General features: G+C 39.5%; 2 protein-coding genes and 1 long non-coding RNA gene across 3 annotated transcripts in view; all 3 read right to left on the bottom strand.

The window, feature by feature from the left end:
- Nucleotides 1-2,692, bottom strand: part of LOC138965146 (receptor-type tyrosine-protein phosphatase kappa-like) — a 31,171-nt gene extending 28,479 nt beyond the window's left edge. Inside the window, exon 1 of the mRNA XM_070337270.1 lies at nucleotides 1,869-2,692. Coding sequence (XP_070193371.1) covers nucleotides 1,869-1,944 — 76 coding nt within the window. The 5' untranslated portion in view covers nucleotides 1,945-2,692. The remainder of the gene's footprint in view (nucleotides 1-1,868) is intronic.
- A 4,901-nt stretch (nucleotides 2,693-7,593) lies between these two features.
- On the bottom strand, nucleotides 7,594-13,751 carry LOC138965125 (uncharacterized). Its single transcript, XR_011455316.1, has 3 exons — nucleotides 12,823-13,751; nucleotides 11,949-12,039; nucleotides 7,594-10,929 (listed from the first exon to the last, which is right to left on the bottom strand). It is a non-coding gene; the product is annotated as an uncharacterized lncRNA (long non-coding RNA).
- A 260-nt stretch (nucleotides 13,752-14,011) lies between these two features.
- Nucleotides 14,012-20,000, bottom strand: part of LOC138965639 (receptor-type tyrosine-protein phosphatase epsilon-like) — a 31,970-nt gene continuing 25,981 nt past the window's right edge. Inside the window, exons 16-22 of the mRNA XM_070337813.1 lie at nucleotides 19,454-19,553; nucleotides 19,053-19,126; nucleotides 17,158-17,298; nucleotides 16,845-16,973; nucleotides 15,878-16,029; nucleotides 15,048-15,183; nucleotides 14,012-14,815 (exon numbers count right to left, since the gene is read on the bottom strand). Of these exons, the coding sequence (XP_070193914.1) occupies nucleotides 14,699-14,815; nucleotides 15,048-15,183; nucleotides 15,878-16,029; nucleotides 16,845-16,973; nucleotides 17,158-17,298; nucleotides 19,053-19,126; nucleotides 19,454-19,553 (849 nt within the window). The 3' untranslated portion in view covers nucleotides 14,012-14,698. The remainder of the gene's footprint in view (nucleotides 14,816-15,047; nucleotides 15,184-15,877; nucleotides 16,030-16,844; nucleotides 16,974-17,157; nucleotides 17,299-19,052; nucleotides 19,127-19,453; nucleotides 19,554-20,000) is intronic.

Raw genomic sequence — 20,000 nt, 5'->3', positions numbered from 1 at the left:
GAGTTGATATGCAGTTTTTGTGTATTCTATTCGACAGTCTAACATTAGACTCGTCTGTACCGTGTGTCTGACAAGAGGAGACACAGACACTGTGACAATCACCGGCCATTGTTTGAGTTTCGTTTGTTTGTTTGTCTGTTTTGTTTGTTACAATGAAAGCTCTCTTTTTGCATCCAAAGAGCTGAAGAAGTCAAATTAAGAATGCCATACACGGTATGTAAACACGGATGGATATTTTTTAATGAATTCAGTAAAACCTTTTCACTCCGCAAAAGAAGCAGCTAAGACTGTATGTTTGCACGTGTGTCCGAGTGGAAAGATTCTGGCTGGTATCCTATGATAAATCTCAACGGGTCTGTGGTGGTATATATACTACAAGGAAGACACCTTTAAACGTGTGTTTAAACCTGAGGAGAAAAACATGACAGCAAATAATTACATTATTGGCCTGCAGGTGCGTACATATTGTAGTGCACCTTTTGATGAATTCTATATTCTTAACAGACGCTCTGGGCTTCCTTCTCTGTTGCTCCTTTTTGCACCTTATTTCCTTAATACAAGCCGTTAAAAGCGATGTGTGTAATTTGTTTTTGTGAAGTTCTAATCATGCTTTCCAGACCCGGAATCTGATGTTAAGAGAGCAGGGTTAATTGTTTTTGTTTAGTTTTGTTTTACCTGTTTCGTGAGTGAAAGGAAGCAGTAAAAAAAGGAATATGAGTATAAAAAGGGGGGTGGGAGGCATAAAATTAATATCTAGATATAATAATATAGAAAACGACATGGCTTCAGGTATGATGCTAGGTTTACACGAGTTTTTGTAATAGTTTTGTTTGTTTGATATTGAAATGTTCTCATTATTCAAATGCTTATGTAAAAGTTGATCTCAGTGTATTTATGTAGGATTATGCTTTTGATCGTTGTCTTAGTGTCATGAGCAATGCGATGTGGTGACAGCAGACACATTTCCGTGTTTATGTACAATGCAAATGGACATTTACGTTTTCTTATCTTATCTTATCTCAAATTGGAGGGAAAGGAAACAGGATGCACCAGCAAGAAGGAGAATACATAATGTCCAGACGTTTGCATGGAATGGGAGGATCCTTGCATTGCGACCACTAGCAAAACAGCTTAGATGTATGACTGCACAGCGCTGGAATTGTCATTGTCCCGGAAAGAAAAGCTATATGCCACGATATTACAGTTGAATAAAGTTTTGTGTAAACCCAAAGCAACACCTGCGGAAATCATGATGTGGATGTTCGTTTGTTTTATTTCCCTGCAAGATTACCCAAATGTTAATATATGTGTCACACACACACACACACACACACACACACACACACACACACACACACACACACACACACACACACACACACACACACACACAATGCGCACGCTGACATGTTGCCGTCGCGATTGAATAAAACCAGGCAAACAGACCATTGTGAGCCAATCCCAAAAGCAACAGGCGGAAAACGTTATTTAATGTTTGTTTTTGAAGTACGAATTATTTTTTTGAAAGCAAAACAGAAAGACAAAAGAGTGTGTAAGTAATCGGGTCACATATCATGTCTCTCCAGGCTTTTGCATATGGTCAGACCATCCCTCTATCTGTACACATACCAAACACCAACAACGTAGCTGCTTCCATTGAAGAGCAAGAGGGGAGGGGTCGTTTTTGGATGACATTTATTCTTTAAAAACACTAGCCTGCAAAGGAAGAAGTTATGGTGATGATTTGTGTTATGTGTTTAAATGGAGGGTTGAACAGAACCGTTTATACAATAAGAACTGTTCCTATAGCAACAGTAACATACGAATGAAATGATAACGAGTTAAGGCCATTGTAAAAGTTCAATTACCGTTTGTTTTTTGCACTTGATGTAACATCACCACAAAGACGAAGAACACAACACGAACAGCGTCCCAGGCAGGCATGTTGGGAGAAAACTGTATCAGCAACTGCCAGCACACAACCAACTACCTCCGCACAGGCTTACCTCAAATAGGATACTGAAGTTATCTTGAACCAAGAAGGATGTAAAACTATTGCTGATCCTGTATATTGGCTGAGTTAAATATTGGCAGTCTGTGTGTGTTCTGTTATACAGCTTCACACACGAAACACTTCAGGCTTACACTAGACTCGTATCTCAGGACCGAGTTCATTGGAAGGAAGTACAGGCACACACTCTTTTTAAAGCAAATTGAAAAAAATATACAACAGATCTTTTCCGTCGTTCTCAATGATACTACTAAACGCATTTTTCGCCAACGTAAATACAACGTGAATACAACGAAACATTGTTTGCTGGGAATCACCGGCCATTGGCTATGTTTGCTTTTGTGTTTGTCTGTTTGTTACAACATGCGAACATGAACTAAAGAATACCATTCAAGCTAAACACTAATGCTTTTTTTCCCAAATGAATTCAATAGAAAATGTTCACTCTGCAAACTAAGCATTCAGAATGTATGTTCCTGCATGTGTCATGTGAGAAGATGCTGGCTTGTAACCCATGAGAAACCACAACACATCTCTCGAGGCTCACATAATGATGCGTTACAATGAGAGAGACGCCTTTAAATACTTGCGGCGTTAACCTACTAAGAACAAATAGACTAGACAGCATACACTTACATTCGTGGCTTGCCAAGGCGTACACACTGGTCACTGCAGTGCCCCTTATGACGAAAACTATAATTATTATTATTCACAGATCTGGGTGGATTCCCTCTTTTTATATTTAGTCAAGTTTTGACTAAATATTTTAACATCGAGGGGGAATCGAAACGAGGGTCGTGGTGTATGTGCGTGTGTGTGTGTCTGTGTGTGTGTGTGTGTGTCTGTGTGTGTGTGTGTGTAGAGCGATTCAGACTAAACTACTGGACCGATCTTTATGAAATTTGACATGAGAGTTCCTGGGTATGAAATCCCCGAACGTTTTTTTTCATTTTTTTGATAAATGTCTTTGATGACGTCATATCCGGCTTTTCGTGAAAGTTGAGGCGGCACTGTCACGCCCTCATTTTTCAACCAAATTGGTTGAAATTTTGGTCAAGTAATCTTCGACGAAGCCCGGGGTTCGGTATTGCATTTCAGCTTGGTGGCTTAAAAATTAATTAATGACTTTGGTCATTAAAAATCGGAAAATTGTAAAAAAAAAAATTTTTTATAAAACGATCCAAATTTACGTTTATCTTATTCTCCATCATTTGCTGATTCCAAAAACATATAAATATGTTATATGCGGATTAAAAACAAGCTCTGAAAATTAAATATATAAAAATTATTATCAAAATTAAATTGTCGAAATCAATTTAAAAACACTTTCATCTTATTCCTTGTCGGTTCCTGATTCCAAAAACATATAGATATGATATGTTTGGATTAAAAACACGCTCAGAAAGTTAAAACAAAGAGAGGTACAGAAAAGCGTGCTATCCTTCTTAGCGCAACTACTACCCCGCTCTTCTTGTCAATTTCACTGCCTTTGCCATGAGCGGTGGCCTGACGATGCTACGAGTAAAATGGCATTGCGTTCAGTTTCATTCTGTGAGTTCGACAGCTACTTGACTAAATATTGTATTTTCGCCTTACGCGACTTGTTTCTCCCTTTCAGTCATTCTTCGTCTTACAAAACCGGTGTAGGATCCGGTCCGGTCCCCCCTCTGAAGTAGTCCCCCGGGGGACCAATTCGTGGCAAAAACTAGACATCCAGCCTCGTTTTTCTTAGGCATTCAAGCCATTTTCAATCTATATCTTCGTCCGGTATTATGTAGTGCACAGACAGCAATCTCTTTGTTTGACTATATTTTGCAGAAAATAAAATAGATCTGATTTATAATGCCGTTCAACAGAAAAATCACATGAAATAAAATGAATAATAAATAAATACTGATAAGAAGAAATGAAAGCAGTCTCTGATTCTTTCCTTTCTTTTCTCTGAAATTGCTGGTAACATTACTAACATTGTAACAAGAAAAACGAGGCTGGATGTCTAAGGGGGGACCATTATAGAGCAGTTTTTGCCACGAATTGGTCCCCCGGGGGACTACTTCAGAGGGGGGACCGGGCCGGATCCTACACCGATATGTTTACTTCCTTTTTGTGAAGTTTTATGCACGTTTGCCAGGCCTTATTTGATGTGAAGACCTCGCGGTTTTTGTTTTGTTTGATTATTGTTTTTTTCGGTAAAATTGGGGAGTGTGGGAGGGGAAAGCAATAACTTATAGATTACTACTTGGTTCACTTTGTAAATAACAGGTTTACGCATGTTGTCCTTTTACATATTGAAATGCGAGCGAAAGCTTGCTTTTTAATATTTGACAGATACAATTTTAAAAAAGATAACGAGTGTAACCCTGGTATCACACAGGAAGCCACATACGTTTCTGTTTATCCTAAACTTTCTACTAGCGTGCCTTCTAACTACATTTCCAGACGGAGTCGGAAAGTCCAATCTGATTTGAAGACGCGTTTTCTTTTGGCCTCTTCTCCGAAGTAAAATCTATAACGTCAAAAGCAAAATAGAGTGCAAAACGACGCCACAATACTAGCCTAATTATAGCGTCGCTCTGATACTCCATACTCAAGTTTCAGTCGTTATCTTGGAAACTAGCCCGTTTGTTATATCCCTCAACACTCCTTGCACTTACAGAAAAGTTAACTTTTGAATTGGTTAGAACTTTTACAAGGACGGTAACAGCATCAGCAAAGAAGTTTTCATATCAAACTCTCGACCATGAGGCCTCGGTCCACGAGCAGTGATGCGTTCTTATTTTTTCTGAAGGTTAGTTTCGGAGGAAGTATTCACGCTGAATAAGATTAATTTGTATTGGGAAATCGTGTTTTATTGTATTATGCAATCGTTCGTGAACAGGTCAGCCACACAACAGTTGTTGTTTTCTTTCGTCACCGCTTAATTTTGAATGACATGTTTGATTTGGCGTTGTATTATGTGGAGATGATTTTCTCTCCGGCTCCGTTTACTGCGAACAGTCTGGAAGGACTTAGCATTTGATACTAGGCAGAGACGTTTATTTGATGAGACAATCAGCTGCAGATTTGATGTACAAGTCACTGGGCCTTCACAAAGGCCTATTCAAGTCAAGTCAATCGTTTTTATTTCCAAAGCCTTCGAAAGAGACATACAATGATGACAACCAAAATACTCTCGTGCGCACTTAGTGTTTTGTTCAGGAAATTCTACACTCTAAACTTATATAGAGAAAGAAATTGTCCAATGTGAATACACCTTTTGTAACCAGTTGTGAACACTGTGTGAAAAATTATATAATTCTACTGGCAAAGTGGCACACATGGTATACACTAAACGCGTTTACAATGTGTACTACTTTTGTTAGTAGAATTATATAATATCTCACACAGTCTTCACAACTGGTTACAAAAAGTGAGTTCAAATTGGAACACTTTTAGTTTAGAGTGTATGCGTTTGAATGGTGAATGAAGAATGGTGTATGTTTTGAGATATAAGAGTGAATACAAGTTAATCATTGGTAAGTTGCCTTTTTTGTGGCGTCACTTATCCTTGCGCCACTGTTGCCTGCAACTATTTTGTAAAGGGCACGATTTACACTTATAATTTGGTTAAGTTTGGGTTTGGTTTTTTTTGGCTTTACGCCCAGCCGACCACGAAGGGCCATATCAGGGCGGTGCTGCTTTGACATATAACGTGCGCCACACACAAGACAGAAGTCGCAGCACAGCCTTCATGTCTCACCCAGTCACATTATTCTGACACCGGACCAACCAGTCCTAGATCCTAGCACTAACCCCATAATGCCAGACGCCAGGCGGAGCAGCCACTAGATTGCCAATTTTAAAGTCTTAGGTATGACCCGGCCGGGGTTCGAACCCACGACCTCCCGATCACGGGGCGGACGTCTTACCACTAGGCCAACCGTGCCGATTTGGTTAAGTACTGAACTGGCTTTTTAGTCATCCGCAGTAACATTATTGTCAGCTTAACAAAAAACAGAAGAAGGAGGTTGTTGGCAAATTGTGTTTGACTCCGAAAAACATCCCTGTTCCAATTTTTAGAAGATGTTTTACAATTTTCTATTTCAAACGCGTTTTTTGTGGCGATTACTTTGCAAAACATAAACAGGCCAATAGACGCTATTAAAATGACGTTAATCAGTGCTTGTTCAGTACGAGTATTGTCATTCTATCGTCTAAATGTGTTATATTTTCCTCTGACAGTTTCCTTAGCTCAAGAAGCGGAAACACTTGATATCAGGAAACATTTTATTTTCTCGATTTGCCAAAAGCTCTTCAAACAGAAGTGTTTCACTTTTGAACACTCTTTCTGTGACCAGTTTTGAGCACAGTGTAAATATAATATAGGAGCCAGGGGGAGCCCACGATGAACACTAGTGTACATTTAAACACCAGTTTCAACCATGTGCTACTTTTTAGTTTTTGAGTTAAATACATACTATGTGAACATTTTTTTAACACACACACACACACACACACACATACACACACACACACACACACACACACACACACACACACACACACACACACACACACACACACACACACACACACACACACTCACACACAGAATCAAGTATATGGAAAGCCGTTTGGCTCATAACCATTACACGTGTAAAAAATGATAAATACACGTGTAATAAATGATTAATACACGTGTATTTATTATTTATTGCACGTGTAAAAAAAAGATTAATACACGTGTAATAAATGATTAATACACGTGTAATAAATAATGCATGCACGTGTAAAAAAAAAGAAAAGATTAATACACGCGTAATAAATGATTAATACACGTGTAATAAATGATTAAGACACGTGTAATAAATAATTCATACACGTGTAAGAAATGATTAAATACACGTGCAGGAAATAGTTTATACACGTGTAAGAAATGATTAAATACACGTGTAGTAAATTATTAAATGCACGTGTATTTAATCATTAAATACACCTGTAATAAATTAAAACTTGAATCGGAAAATGTACGACGTGCAAAAGCGACAAATGAAAGTAACGTCCACTCGTCTGGAAGCCGAGCGAATGAATTACGTTAGTACTCCAGTTTGTCAAGAAAAACGACCAAACAAAATATAAATCAGTATGCATGAACGGTTGTCGGTTTAATTTCCTGTTCTTTGAAAATTGTATTGATGAAATAACCGCTGTTATAATTTGTTGTGGTGTCCGCCCTCTTTCGGTCCATCTGTCGCTTGATCATTTGTGTTGATAAATCCCCGGGCCATTGTTGCGTTTGACATTAACATTGATATTGGTTCAGGGAAGTATCACTGTTATAAATACCTTGCACCGGCAAAGAAACTACAATGGGAAGAAGGATAACTTCCTCATTGGGCATGCTTAGAAATGAGAATGGCTAAATACGAGTTATTCCCCTTTTCTACATGCTGATCAGGCTGTCTCCTGCTTTGTCATGACTAGTACAGTCGATCTTTCTCATGCTGTGACTTGCTTTATTTTCACATTTTCGGTATTTAAAACAGCAAACACACACACACACACACACACACACACACACACATACACTGAAGAAGTTTCCATTCTGATTCGGTTATTTTATTTGGTGCTATATGTTTGCTTCACATTGTTTCTTCTTTTACATTGCTTTGGGTATCCCAATTCGCTAAACACATCCATAATGCATGCATGGCTCATTCGAAAGAGGGCAACTGAACAACTGATGCCCAATAGCAATAAATACTGAACAACTGAACAATAAATAGCAATAAATGATGACAGTGCCAAGTTTTTAAGTACAAAGTGAAATCATGTGACTGGACAAAGGCACAATTACAAAATACAAATAAAAAAATCGAGGCCCATTTTAATTAAGTTCTCAGCTCATGGGGAAGCATAAGGTGACCCTAGAAACCGAAATTAGGAGACCTCCCGCCCCCAGGGCAGACTACAAAAAAAAAAAGGGGGGGGGGGGGGCTAATTTGTGAAAAAGTATAAAAGGAATCAAAAACTGTATACATGTATTTAGTTAATACCCCAAAAATTGTATAGTATATACAATGTCAGACCCTAAAGAAAGTTTGTTAGTCATTGCTTAGGCAAAAAAGCAAAATAGTCTGTTTACGGTATCCCGACCAACCCTATTTTTTCCCCGCCAACCCTAGACTTTTTTTTTTGGCATTTGGAGAAAAAGAAAGAAAAAAAATCAATTTTGTTCCTGTTTTTTTGCAAAATAATTTAAAAAGATGGTTATAAAAAAAAAATTAAGAAAAGCCGACCTACCGACCCTCTTTTTGTGTGCCTATGTTACTGTGAACAGACTAAAAGGTACATCACAAACAACACACCAGGGATGCTACTCCCCCCATAAAAATAGCCATGAGTCATAGGTGTGATGTTTGAATCTTTTAGGTAAATAAAACCATAGGCAATTGATCGGAAATATCAGTAAAAATCTTGTATATACTATACAATTTTTGGGGTATTAACTAAATACATGTATACAGTTTTTGTAAACAAGTTTATTATTTGTTTGCTTGGACCAATCCTCTTGCCGAAGAGTTTTACAATAAAAATTGATTTTACGTCAAAAATATCACAGGAATATCGAATGTTGAGGTAAGGCTGGGATAGCCAAGTTCAAGAATAACGGAATGTATAAAAATGTATAAAAATATAGATGGTAGGCAATTCAAAATTAAAACAAGTCGCGTAAGGCGAAAATACAATATTTAGTCAAGTAGCTGTCGAACTCACAGAATGAAACTGAACGCAATGCAACGCAGCAAGACCGTATACTCGTGGTCCATCGCTCACGGCATAGGCAGTGAAATTGACAAGAAGAGCGGGGTAGTGGTTACGCTATGCTGCATAGCACGCTTTTCTGTACCTCTCTTCGTTTTAACTTTCTGAGCGTGTTTTTAATCCAAACATATCATATCTATATGTTTTTGGAATCAGGAACCGACAAGGAATAAGATGAAAGTGTTTTTAAAACGATTTCGAAAAAAAAATTTTGATAATAATTTTTATATATTTAATTTTCAGAGCTTGTTTTTAATCCGAATATAACATATTTATATGTTTTTTGAATCAGCAAATGATGGAAAATAAGATAAACGTAAATTTGGATCGTTTTATAAATTTTTATTTTTTTTTACAATTTTCAGATTTTTAATGACCAAAGTCATTAATTAATTTTTAAGCCACCAAGCTGAAATGCAATACCGAACCCCGGGCTTCGTCGAAGATTACTTGACCAAAATTTCAACCAATTTGGTTGAAAAATGAGGGCGTGACAGTGCCGCCTCAACTTTCACGAAAAGCCGGATATGACGTCATCAAAGACATTTATCAAAAAAATGAAAAAAACGTATGGGGATTTCATACCCAGGAACTCTCATGTCAAATTTCATAAAGATCGGTCCAGTAGTTTAGTCTGAATCGCTCTACACACACACACACACGCACACACGCACACACACACACACATACACCACGACCCTCGTTTCGATTCCCCCTCGATGTTAAAATATTTAGTCAAAACTTGACTAAATATAAAAAGGACTCTCGGAGCATGGACTTAATGAGTCAAAAATTAAAGAAGGCTCTATGAGCCGAAGTACATGTTTTGTCTATTGTCTTTTTATATTTAGTCAAGTTTTGACTAAATATTTTAACATCGAGGGGGAATCGAAACGAGGGTCGTGGTGTATGTGCGTGTGTCTGTGTGTGTGTCTGTGTGTGTGTCTGTGTGTGTGTCTGTGTGTGTGTGTAGAGCGATTCAGACTAAACTACTGGACCGATCTTTATGAAATTTGACTTGAGAGTTCCTGGGTATGAAATCCCCGAACGTTTTTTTCATTTTTTTGATAAATGTCTTTGATGACGTCATATCCGGCTTTTCGTGAAAGTTGAGGCGGCACTGTCACGCCCTCATTTTTCAACCAAATTGGTTGAAATTTTGGTCAAGTAATCTTCGACGAAGCCCGGGGTTCGGTATTGCATTTCAGCTTGGTGGCTTAAAAATTAATTAATGACTTTGGTCATTAAAAATCTGAAAATTGTAAAAAAAAATAAAAATTTATAAAACGATCCAAATTTACGTTTATCTTATTCTCCATCATTTGCTGATTCCAAAAACATATAAATATGTTATATTTGGATTAAAAACAAGCTCTGAAAATTAAATATATAAAAATTATTATCAAACATTTTTTTTCGAAATCAATTTAAAAACGCTTTCATCTTATTCCTTGTCGGTTCCTGATTCCAAAAATATATAGATATGATATGTTTGGATTAAAAACACGCTCAGAAAGTTAAAACGAATTCCACGGGCACTGCCTTTGCCACGGGCGGTGGAGTGACGATGCTACGAGTATAGTTACGGTCTTGCTGCGTTGCATTGCGTTCAGTTTCATTCTGTGAGTTCGACAGCTACTTGACTAAATATTGTATTTTCGCCTTACGCGACTTGTTTTATTTTGAATTCCCTACCATCTATATTTTGATACAATTTTGGACCCTCTTTGTACGGAGAGAGTTGGCAATTGTTAATCACATTCTCTCATCTCATTGACTCTCCTTCGGCTCCTTGGTAACATGCGTTCCCGTCTCTGCCAGGATTGGACACAGCAGCAGATAACCGGTAAATATGTAACAGGCATAAATGGCAAAATAGCTCGCCTCGCCTGATAATATATGAGACAACTGTTCTATTACAAAGTCTTTCTTGGGAGGCTTGGCTAATTTACTCGCTCGTTTTACACGGGGTTCCATCGTTTTCTTTTCTAATCGGAAAACCTTGCTCCTCAGTTTGTTGACCTTCTGCCGAAGTTCCGCTTCACGAGGGGATGGGGAGGATGACGACTTTGATGCTTTACATCCTATGTCCTCCAGGATCGCCTGAATGTCATCTAAAAAAGAAAACACACACACAAAACACACATAAAATAACATAACCATAACAAGTTACAACCTGGAAGAAATTAAAACACGTGTAATTAAATCACAAAATGAAAATAAACAATAGCGTAGGAAGGCAGGCCAGAAATGAAGTGTATTAGCAACTATGGATACGATGTGAAACAATGATGGAATTGACCTTGTTTGGTACTGAATGGGTGAGGCCATTAGAACTGTACCCACGGAATACGCGCTATATAAGCTTCATATTGATTGATTGATTAGGAGTAGGACAACAGTATCAGGTAAACTCCTCACACACCATGCCTCTTTCTTTCTTTCTTTATTTGGTGTTTAACGTCGTTTTCAACCACGAAGCTTATATCGCGACGGGGAATGGGGGGGGGGGGGGGGGGGGCAGATGGGAATAGAGCCACTTAATTGTTTCTTGTTACACCATGCCTCTAACAGGATATGTTTCCCATCTTTACGTGTGGGAACTACAGGTACAATTTCATCCATCCATGCATCTGCCCTATACAGCTTCTTCTTCTTCTTCTTCTTCTTCTGCGTTCGTGGGCTGAAACTCCCACGTGCACTCATTTTTTTTGCACAAGTGGAATTTTACGTGTATGACCGTTTTTACCCCGCCATTTAGGCAGCCATACGCCGCTTTCGGAGGAAGCATGCGGGGTATTTTTGTGTTTCTAAAACCCACCGAACTCTGACATGGATTACAGGATCTTTTTCGTGCGTACTTGGTCTTGTGCTTGCGTGTACACATGAAGGGGGATAAGTCACTAGCAGGTCTGCACATAAGTTGACCTGGGAGATCGGAAACATCTCCACACTTAACCCACCAGGCGGCCCTGACCGGGATTCGAACCCTCGACCTTCCGAGTTAATAGACCGACGTCTTACCACCCCGCCACAGCGCCCGTCACCCTATACAGCAATTATCAACTATGTAATGGATGGGTTTAAACATTTTTTGATGTCAGGGTGTTCTACATGGTTAAAAATCTCTTACCTGGTTGAACAATTTGTGCATCAGGTGACAGGTCGGTGCTGGCTTCATTTGTAGCTACCCTTTGCGATGGTGGCTTCCTCCCACTAGCAACCTGCAAATGCACAGCTCTTTAACTGACAAACTCACAACCAACACCCAGTCACAATGAAACAATTCTCCCAATTTCATGGCATTGGTCTTAGGCCACACAAAAAAGTATATGTTTCTGGTAAGGCAAAACAAAAAATAATCTGTTTACGGTATCCGGACCGACCCTATTTTTTTCCCACCGGCCCTAGACTTTTTGGGGGCATTAAAAAATAAAATTAAAATATTCAGATGGCTAAAATACAAAAATAAAAAGCCGACCTACCGACGCTATTTTTGGGGGGCCTATGTTACCTTAACAGACTTTTTTGTGGCCTAACATGACTAAAGGTGGAGATTTTTTTTCTAAACTTTTTTTTTTAAACCATCTTTTTAACTTATTTTGTTGAAAAACAGGAAAACAATTGATTTTCGAATACCCCTTTTATTTTTGAAAATGCAAAAATAAAAGTCTAGGGTCGTCGGGAAAACATAGGTAGGGTCAGGTGACCAGAAACACAACTTTTTTGTTGTTGACGCCGACGCTATACTTTTTTTTTGCCATTTGGGGCTGTTTTTTTGCAAAATAAGTTCATCATATCATCATAATCAAGACGTCGATCCAAAATAAGTAACTTTTTTTTGTTGGCCTTATAATTTTTTTGCGCTAAATGCAAACAGGCATTATTTGATGGGAACAATGCTGTTTTTTTCAATTCTTATCAGCCTCAAACTTGTCATTACTCAACCTGCATTTAATAGTGTGCTTCTTTGGTTTGCAAAAACCTAAAACCAATAAATAAATAACCTTCGGTGGTGGATTGGGCACTGCAAACAATGTCGGGACAGCATTCCACACAAGTGATCCTCTCTGCAGGATTGTTTTACTGGTTGGCCTCAAAGTGATCAGTACAAAGCTTGAGACCTTGACTGAACATCAGCTGGCTGCAGCTTTTCAAAGTCCTCTCGCCTTGTGAATTGCATCCATATTCTGCACCTAGTTTGACAATAAAAACAACAATGTTATTGTTAAACTAAGCAAAAAGGAAAGACAAAAAAAGCTAAATCAGATCTTCAGTCTAAATCTAACGCTCTGCCTGAACGCAAAACGGATGAGTGATGTACTTTTGTACTGTAGTTTTCCCGTAAGCAAGGTTTGATAAAGTATTCGGCAAATATGCCCACGGGTTGTTTTGTACTGACTGCTGACTCACACTCGATCACAGTTGTAAGTACTCGCTGACGCTGTAGTCTACTGTCCTGAGTGAGTTGACTCGAGCCATTCAATGGCATTCTCATTCTGAAGAAGGTAAACCTGATGAAATAATCACTGCACAACCCACCTTTTTTCTTCTTTAGGGAACTTGTGGAAAGTTTTCCCGAAGCAGCTCTGTTTGTAACGGGCGTTCTTGCAACAAAAAGCCGAGCACAATTTACCACCACCTCGCACGCGATCGGTACCTACGCGATCCGCCATTTTGTTTTCGCCGCCAGCATGTAACTAGGGACGATAACCCACAAACACTTTTTCGCATTTTCTTCGCAAGTTCCACGTCTTCCTCTTGTACAGTGTTTGGCACCGGTTAAGAAATTTGGTTTAAGTTAAGGTAAGTGGTGGGGCTTGCATGTTGTCTGATATGTGTTATAAATTAAGCACGCGTAACAGTCATATTTCAAGAGGATACTCATTTTGCTTTATTCAGAGACGTTGTACTCCAAAAATTCAATAATAGTCGTTCCCCGGGCACCCCTGCATATTCAGGCAGTACGGTCGAAAAGAGAATGAAAGAGTGTGCGAGAGAGAGAGAGAGAGAGAGAGAGAGAGAGAGAGAGAGAGAGAGAGAGAGAGAGAGAGAGAGAGAGAGAGAGAGAGAGAGAGAGAGAGAGAGAGAGAGAGAGAGAGAGAGAGAGAGAGAGAGAGAGAGAGAGAGATGTTCTGTAGATGTCCCTCTTCCTCACATACACACCAAACGATTCCATTCGTGTTATACATCAAACAACGGACAATTTGTTTCTAAGATTGAGACGTTTATTTGGCTTGAAAGTATTCACCCGAAATAGTATTGCAGCCCTATGCATGTACCAAGAAGCGAAGCGATCAAGCATCAGAGCTTAGAATAAGATACAAAGTAGAGTACCAAAGCACAAAATGCCTTTCAAAATGTACGTAACATAACGAATGATTAATTAAACCAGAACCGTAAACTACCTTGTAAACGCCCACCCCTTTATGCACCAATTTCGCTATACGAAAATAGCATGACAAGTAATCAACCTTCATTTTTAACCTGGACAAACAAACAAACAAACGAACAACAACAAAAATAACAACAAACATTTATGCCTTACGGACTAGGACCTACTTTCCACAACAACATAATCGCATTATGACGAGGAAGCGTTTCTCATTCCAATAAGCCTGTTTACAGGCATGCTACAAATTAGATATATTCATCGAAAATCCAATCACATAAACTATCAAGAAGCGAAACGACAAAGCATCAGAGCAACCAATGAACTTAAGATAAGATACAAAGTAGAGTACTTCAGCAAAACATGCCTTTCAAGGTGAACGTAAAAAGAGCCATCAAACCAGTACTTGCGTAATTCCATGAACACATTTGCTAGTGCAGTTTCTCACAGTTAGAGAACCATACAGTAAAGAAGCTAGTATAATATTCAATTCACACTTTTGCGTAATCACTGTCGCTGGTGACCGGAGCATCTTCATTTGCATATACGCCTGAACTCATCTCGTGGCATTTTTGCTGGGCTGCCTCGTATAAATATCGATACTGAGCCTGTAAACAAAATCATAAAGTGTTTGATGAAACAACAACATTTGCTAAAATACACTTCGTTCGTGTTCTAATGGAACCATACTTCTTACTAATATGCGTGTTTTGTTTTGTTTTTCCTTTTTGTGCGCGAACACACACACACACACACACACACACACACACACACACACACACACACACACACACACACACACACACACACACACACACACAGGGCATAACCAGTACCTACCTCTGACGTTACTGCATTTGGTGTGACGCTCTGCACGTGCCTGACAGTCATAAAGACGTCAACAATGCGGTCATACGTCATTCGATTTATGACGTAGCACATTGCATTGAACAGCCCACTCTTGTCTACTCCATCTCTGGGGAAAAAAAACACAATTTGTTTTCATATATCATAAAGTAACAATCAAATTATTGTATTAAAGAAAAACATACTTTTCCCAGGGAAAACCCCATTAATCCGCGCGGAAAGCATAGCATAACTGTTTGCGAGACAGTTAAATGAAAAGAGTGCATCTCTATACCTTTCTTCAAAGGCCTTTGAGAAAAGACTTGCTGAATAATTGCAGTGTTTTTGCTGTTGCTTTTGTCAAGTTCACACACACAAGCCGTTTGATAGAAATCTGCACAAATGTGACCTTCCACCACGAAATGAGTCGCATGTCACCTCGCGCGGTTCTGCGCTAGGTTTAATATAAGTCCGGGGAGTGTCTAGTAACAGTGTGAGGGTCACCTCAGTCACAGGCTTATAACTCAAACAGTTTTCACTCTTTTCTAACACGGTTTTTACCACTGGATAGAGCACAAAAAACTCTTTATGAAAATGTAAAAATATGAAAATCATGCAAAGGTGACATGCGACTCATTCCGTGGTGGAGGGTCACAAATTATAACTTTTTTTTGATGGAAAAACAGGTGCCCTTTCCGTCCAACAAACCTTATTTCCAATATCAATTTGACGGTAATAAAGACGCCGGTCAATACTCACTTGGATGCCTTATAATTAGAAAAAAAACACCTAAACAATTAACAATTAAATGAACATGATCTTACAGACACTGGACGACGTAGGGTTTCGTCGTATGGGAACCGAGTGACGTCACGAGGGTGTCCACCAGATGCAGCAAGTGTTCAGGCTTTCCGCCTGTCTTCCCTGTCCAGCCATTGTAGTGTAGCAATGTCACTGAGCGCGACGCCTTTACATCCTGTTAAAGAAGTAAACAGTTGTAGTGGACAAAGGTTACACCATCGAGATATTACTACAGCTAGGCTAACCGCTTGTCCAAGCTGTCTTTTCCAATTACTAAGACTTGAACTCCAGCATAATATAGTATGATTCACCTCATATGTCATATTTTCAATAAATCACGTATCACTGTAATAGACTTACTCAGAAATAACAATGTATGGGTTGTGAAAAAGTGAATTATCTTGCTTTTTTTCATGAAAAGTTTCCATGCGTGCTTCTTGTCCACGTGATTCAAACACACCTCTGGCTATAGTTATATGCTGGCCTATAATGTCACAAGGAGAAGTTTGACTCAATGAGAGCAAGATTATTTACTCTTTTACAACCCGTACACACCCGACATAGTTATTATTTCAGAACATTGTCTATTTGTTCCGTACCACACACACACACACACACACACACACACACACACACACACACACACACACACACACACACACACACACACACATACACACACACTCACGCACGCACGCATGTACCCTAATCAGCACACACACACACGCACGCACGCACGTACGCTAATCAGCACAAGCGCACACACACACACACACATACACACACACCCACGTACGCACACACGCACACACGCACGCATGCACACACACACATACACACCCACACACACAGACACACACATACACACACGCCCACGCACACGCACGCACGCATGCACACACACACACACACACACACACACACACACACACACACACACACACACACACACACACACTAAGATAATCTCAAAGTACGCAAAGAACTAACCGTTTTATTCAGTGTGAGAGAGTACGACTTGAGATGGTCAGTCAGCCGTGACACAGACAGACACGTGACGGTGTAGGGTCCGGTGGTCATCTTCTCCTGCTCTTCGCGTGGCCAGTACTTGCAGAACGTCTAAACACCACAAGCAAGATCTTGTTGTTAGTTGTTGTTGCTGTTGTTGTTTTTATGAATGTAGTAAGGACTTAAGAAAGTCCACATACTTTATCTTCACGCTTACAAATTTGCCTACAGATACAACTATGTATGAGGAAAAAAAAAGATACATAGAGATAGAGAGAAGAAAACGAATGCGTACATGCCCTTCTTGTTCCTCATCGGCAGTGCCAAGGGAGACAATTGTCTTGACACCATTTCCGTTAATCAGTCTCCAAAAGTCGACAAGTGTGGAAGGGAACGGCAGCTGAGTGGCAATGCTTCCTTGGGAGTAACGGAATGTCTGCAAGCAAAGCACATTTGTTTAAATGCAAATTGTGAACAATTAAAAAACGCACATAAATGCAAAATGTTATTACGATAGCATCACAGGTAGGTCAAAGGTAACTCACGAGGTTTGGACATACTGCGGGGTTTTTTTTCTTGAAAGGGGGTGCTAGTTTATTGGCTAAAAGTATATATGCAAATACACATAAAAGATATACGTTAAACAAAGACAAAATCAACAACAACAACAACAACAACAACAACAACAACAACATATATAATTAATGTAAATGTGCTATCCCCGTAGCAACAAGCCGAATGAAGGTAATGAGTCACACTGGAGTGCATATTCACATATATCCCATGACCTCCCTTCTTTGTCTCTGTTACTTCAGTATGGGTATATATGTTGTATTTTTATAGCTCAATAAATACATCATGGACTCAAAAAAATATATGATAGTGCAGATTCCGATTTGGGCGAAGAACTACTTTGCTCCCGACCTTTGACCTCGCGCCGAACAATGTGACACATTTGTATGAAGTTCCAAAATCGTATTGCACGGCTCAGAAAACCATATCAGTTGCACGCAAAAATGAATCTCAGAACTGATCTGATGTATGAGATGCAATAAGCAAACGTTTCTTTCATTATGAAAGCAATGCAGGTGGGAAAAAACGAACATTCAACTTACAAGATAACCAGATGCTAGCGAACCAAAACAAAAACACGAGTACCCTCCCTTTGCTTCGTTAGCAGACGACTTTTGAGAATCTGTCAGACCGTCCTTACCTGGCACGGTTGGGCTTCGCTATCATCAGCTGTTTCACGTGTTTTGCGAGCAAGTCTACTCTTTTGCCTGGCTCTGCAGTAAGTCCACATTGGCGATGAAGGTATCTAAGAACTTAACATGTGTGTATTTTTCCGTAATCCAGTCATATTCTTTCAAAATGCAATCAAGCGGCGGTGACAGACTCGGGTCCTGTTTTCCTCGCACCCATACCAGTTTAGGTTCATGCAAACACACTCGCAAAACATGTAGATACATTTCAAATAGGGAGCAAATGGTTAAATCTACATATGTGTTCCCTAAAATTTGCTTCTCTGTCAATAAGACTAATTGTATAATAATGCGTTCGAAAAAAACAACGTGGAATCGATTCTGAATCGAGTCGAGTAAGCCAAATGGGGGCCAAACCGGTTTCCCCGTTCCGCCGACCTGAAACGCAAAAGAATTGTGCGCTTCAACTAAATGGATTTCTATACGACTTCATTACTTTCTTGCAACTTATGAACCTTTACTTAAAGCTTTTAAACGGTCTGAAAGTAGTGTTACCGCGTACTTATAGATGCACTCATTCGTTTTATTTTTTCAGCGACGGTCACTTAGTTTAAGGTTGCAAAAAGGCCAAGTCTCGCTGAAAACACTGTTTCACACTCCACAGATCGCAACAGTGCCGCTAGTAGTCTACACTTTGTGTTTGATGGTAGAATGGGATATACAGATTACAACACTCGTGGTTTTTTATATGGCTTGTATTTCAGTCAAGACCCAGCGGGAATATCAATCGAGAGCCACTCGCCAAAGGCTCGTGTCTCCCGATGATATTCATCCGCTGGGTCTTGACTGAAATACAAGCCATATAAAAAACCACTCGTGTTGTAACCTATACGTATATCGGTATATGTCTTTTGAATTTAGGTAGATAATTATGTTGTTGTTATTGTTGTTGTTGTTGTTCTTCTTCTTCTCGCTGAACAATCTTTACCGGCATGAAAACAGCATTGACGTAATGATTTCGGCCGGGAACGTCTTCGCTCAGGCGTACCAGGTGTTCTTCAACTGCAGCAGGAGAAGAAGTGTATTCTTAGTTGAATAGGACATGGCAGTGATAATGACATTAGCATAAGCAATGCAATTTTGATGAACTCGATATCGACGTCCACATGAGACATTCCCATGACTCTGCAACAATCAATCAAACAAACAAAGAAACAAAAAACAAACGAACCTCCCTTGTAGAGGAACAAAAATGATTAAAACATTTTTTTTAAAATAAAAATAAAAATAAGGTTAAACAACAAGCAAACAATGAATAACACTATTATAGCCCAAACTAAAACAACAGCCAAAAAAGCACAACAACGATGATTTTTGCGGAGAACAAACCAGGGAGGCTTTCAAGGTTCCTGTTTCTCTTCATGTTCTTTTGATCCAGGGCTGATTTGTGACTGGTTTCTGGTGTCAGCGATCTCATCTCCATCAGCATCTGCACACAACGGTAACATAATGTTGGGATTGTGCTTGTTACCTTGCCTAATGATCGATATTCGGAATTGCTTTTACTTTTGTAATGTTTTGTTTGTTTGTTTGTTTGCTTAACGCCCAGCCGACCACGAAGGGCCATATCAGGGCGGTGCTGCTTTGACATATCACGTGCGCCACACACAAGACAGAAGTCGCAGCACAGGCTTCATGTCTCACCCAGTCATATTATTCTGACACCGGAACAACCAGTCCTAGCACTAACCCCATAACGCCAGACGCCAGGCGGAGCAGCCACTAGATTGCCAATTTTACAGTCTTAGGTATGAGCCGGGGTTCGAACCCACGACCTCCCGATCACGGGGCGGACGCCTTACCACTTGGCCAACCGTGCCGGTTGCTTGCTTTTGTAATGCCTAATCTACAACTATTAAATAATAATATTAACTGG

The sequence above is a fragment of the Littorina saxatilis genome, linkage group LG4 (assembly GCF_037325665.1).
Source record: "Littorina saxatilis isolate snail1 linkage group LG4, US_GU_Lsax_2.0, whole genome shotgun sequence".
Taxonomy (NCBI): domain Eukaryota; kingdom Metazoa; phylum Mollusca; class Gastropoda; order Littorinimorpha; family Littorinidae; genus Littorina; species Littorina saxatilis.
The sequence above is the reverse complement of the archived record's forward strand: the minus strand, read 5'-3'. Positions and strand labels throughout refer to the sequence as shown.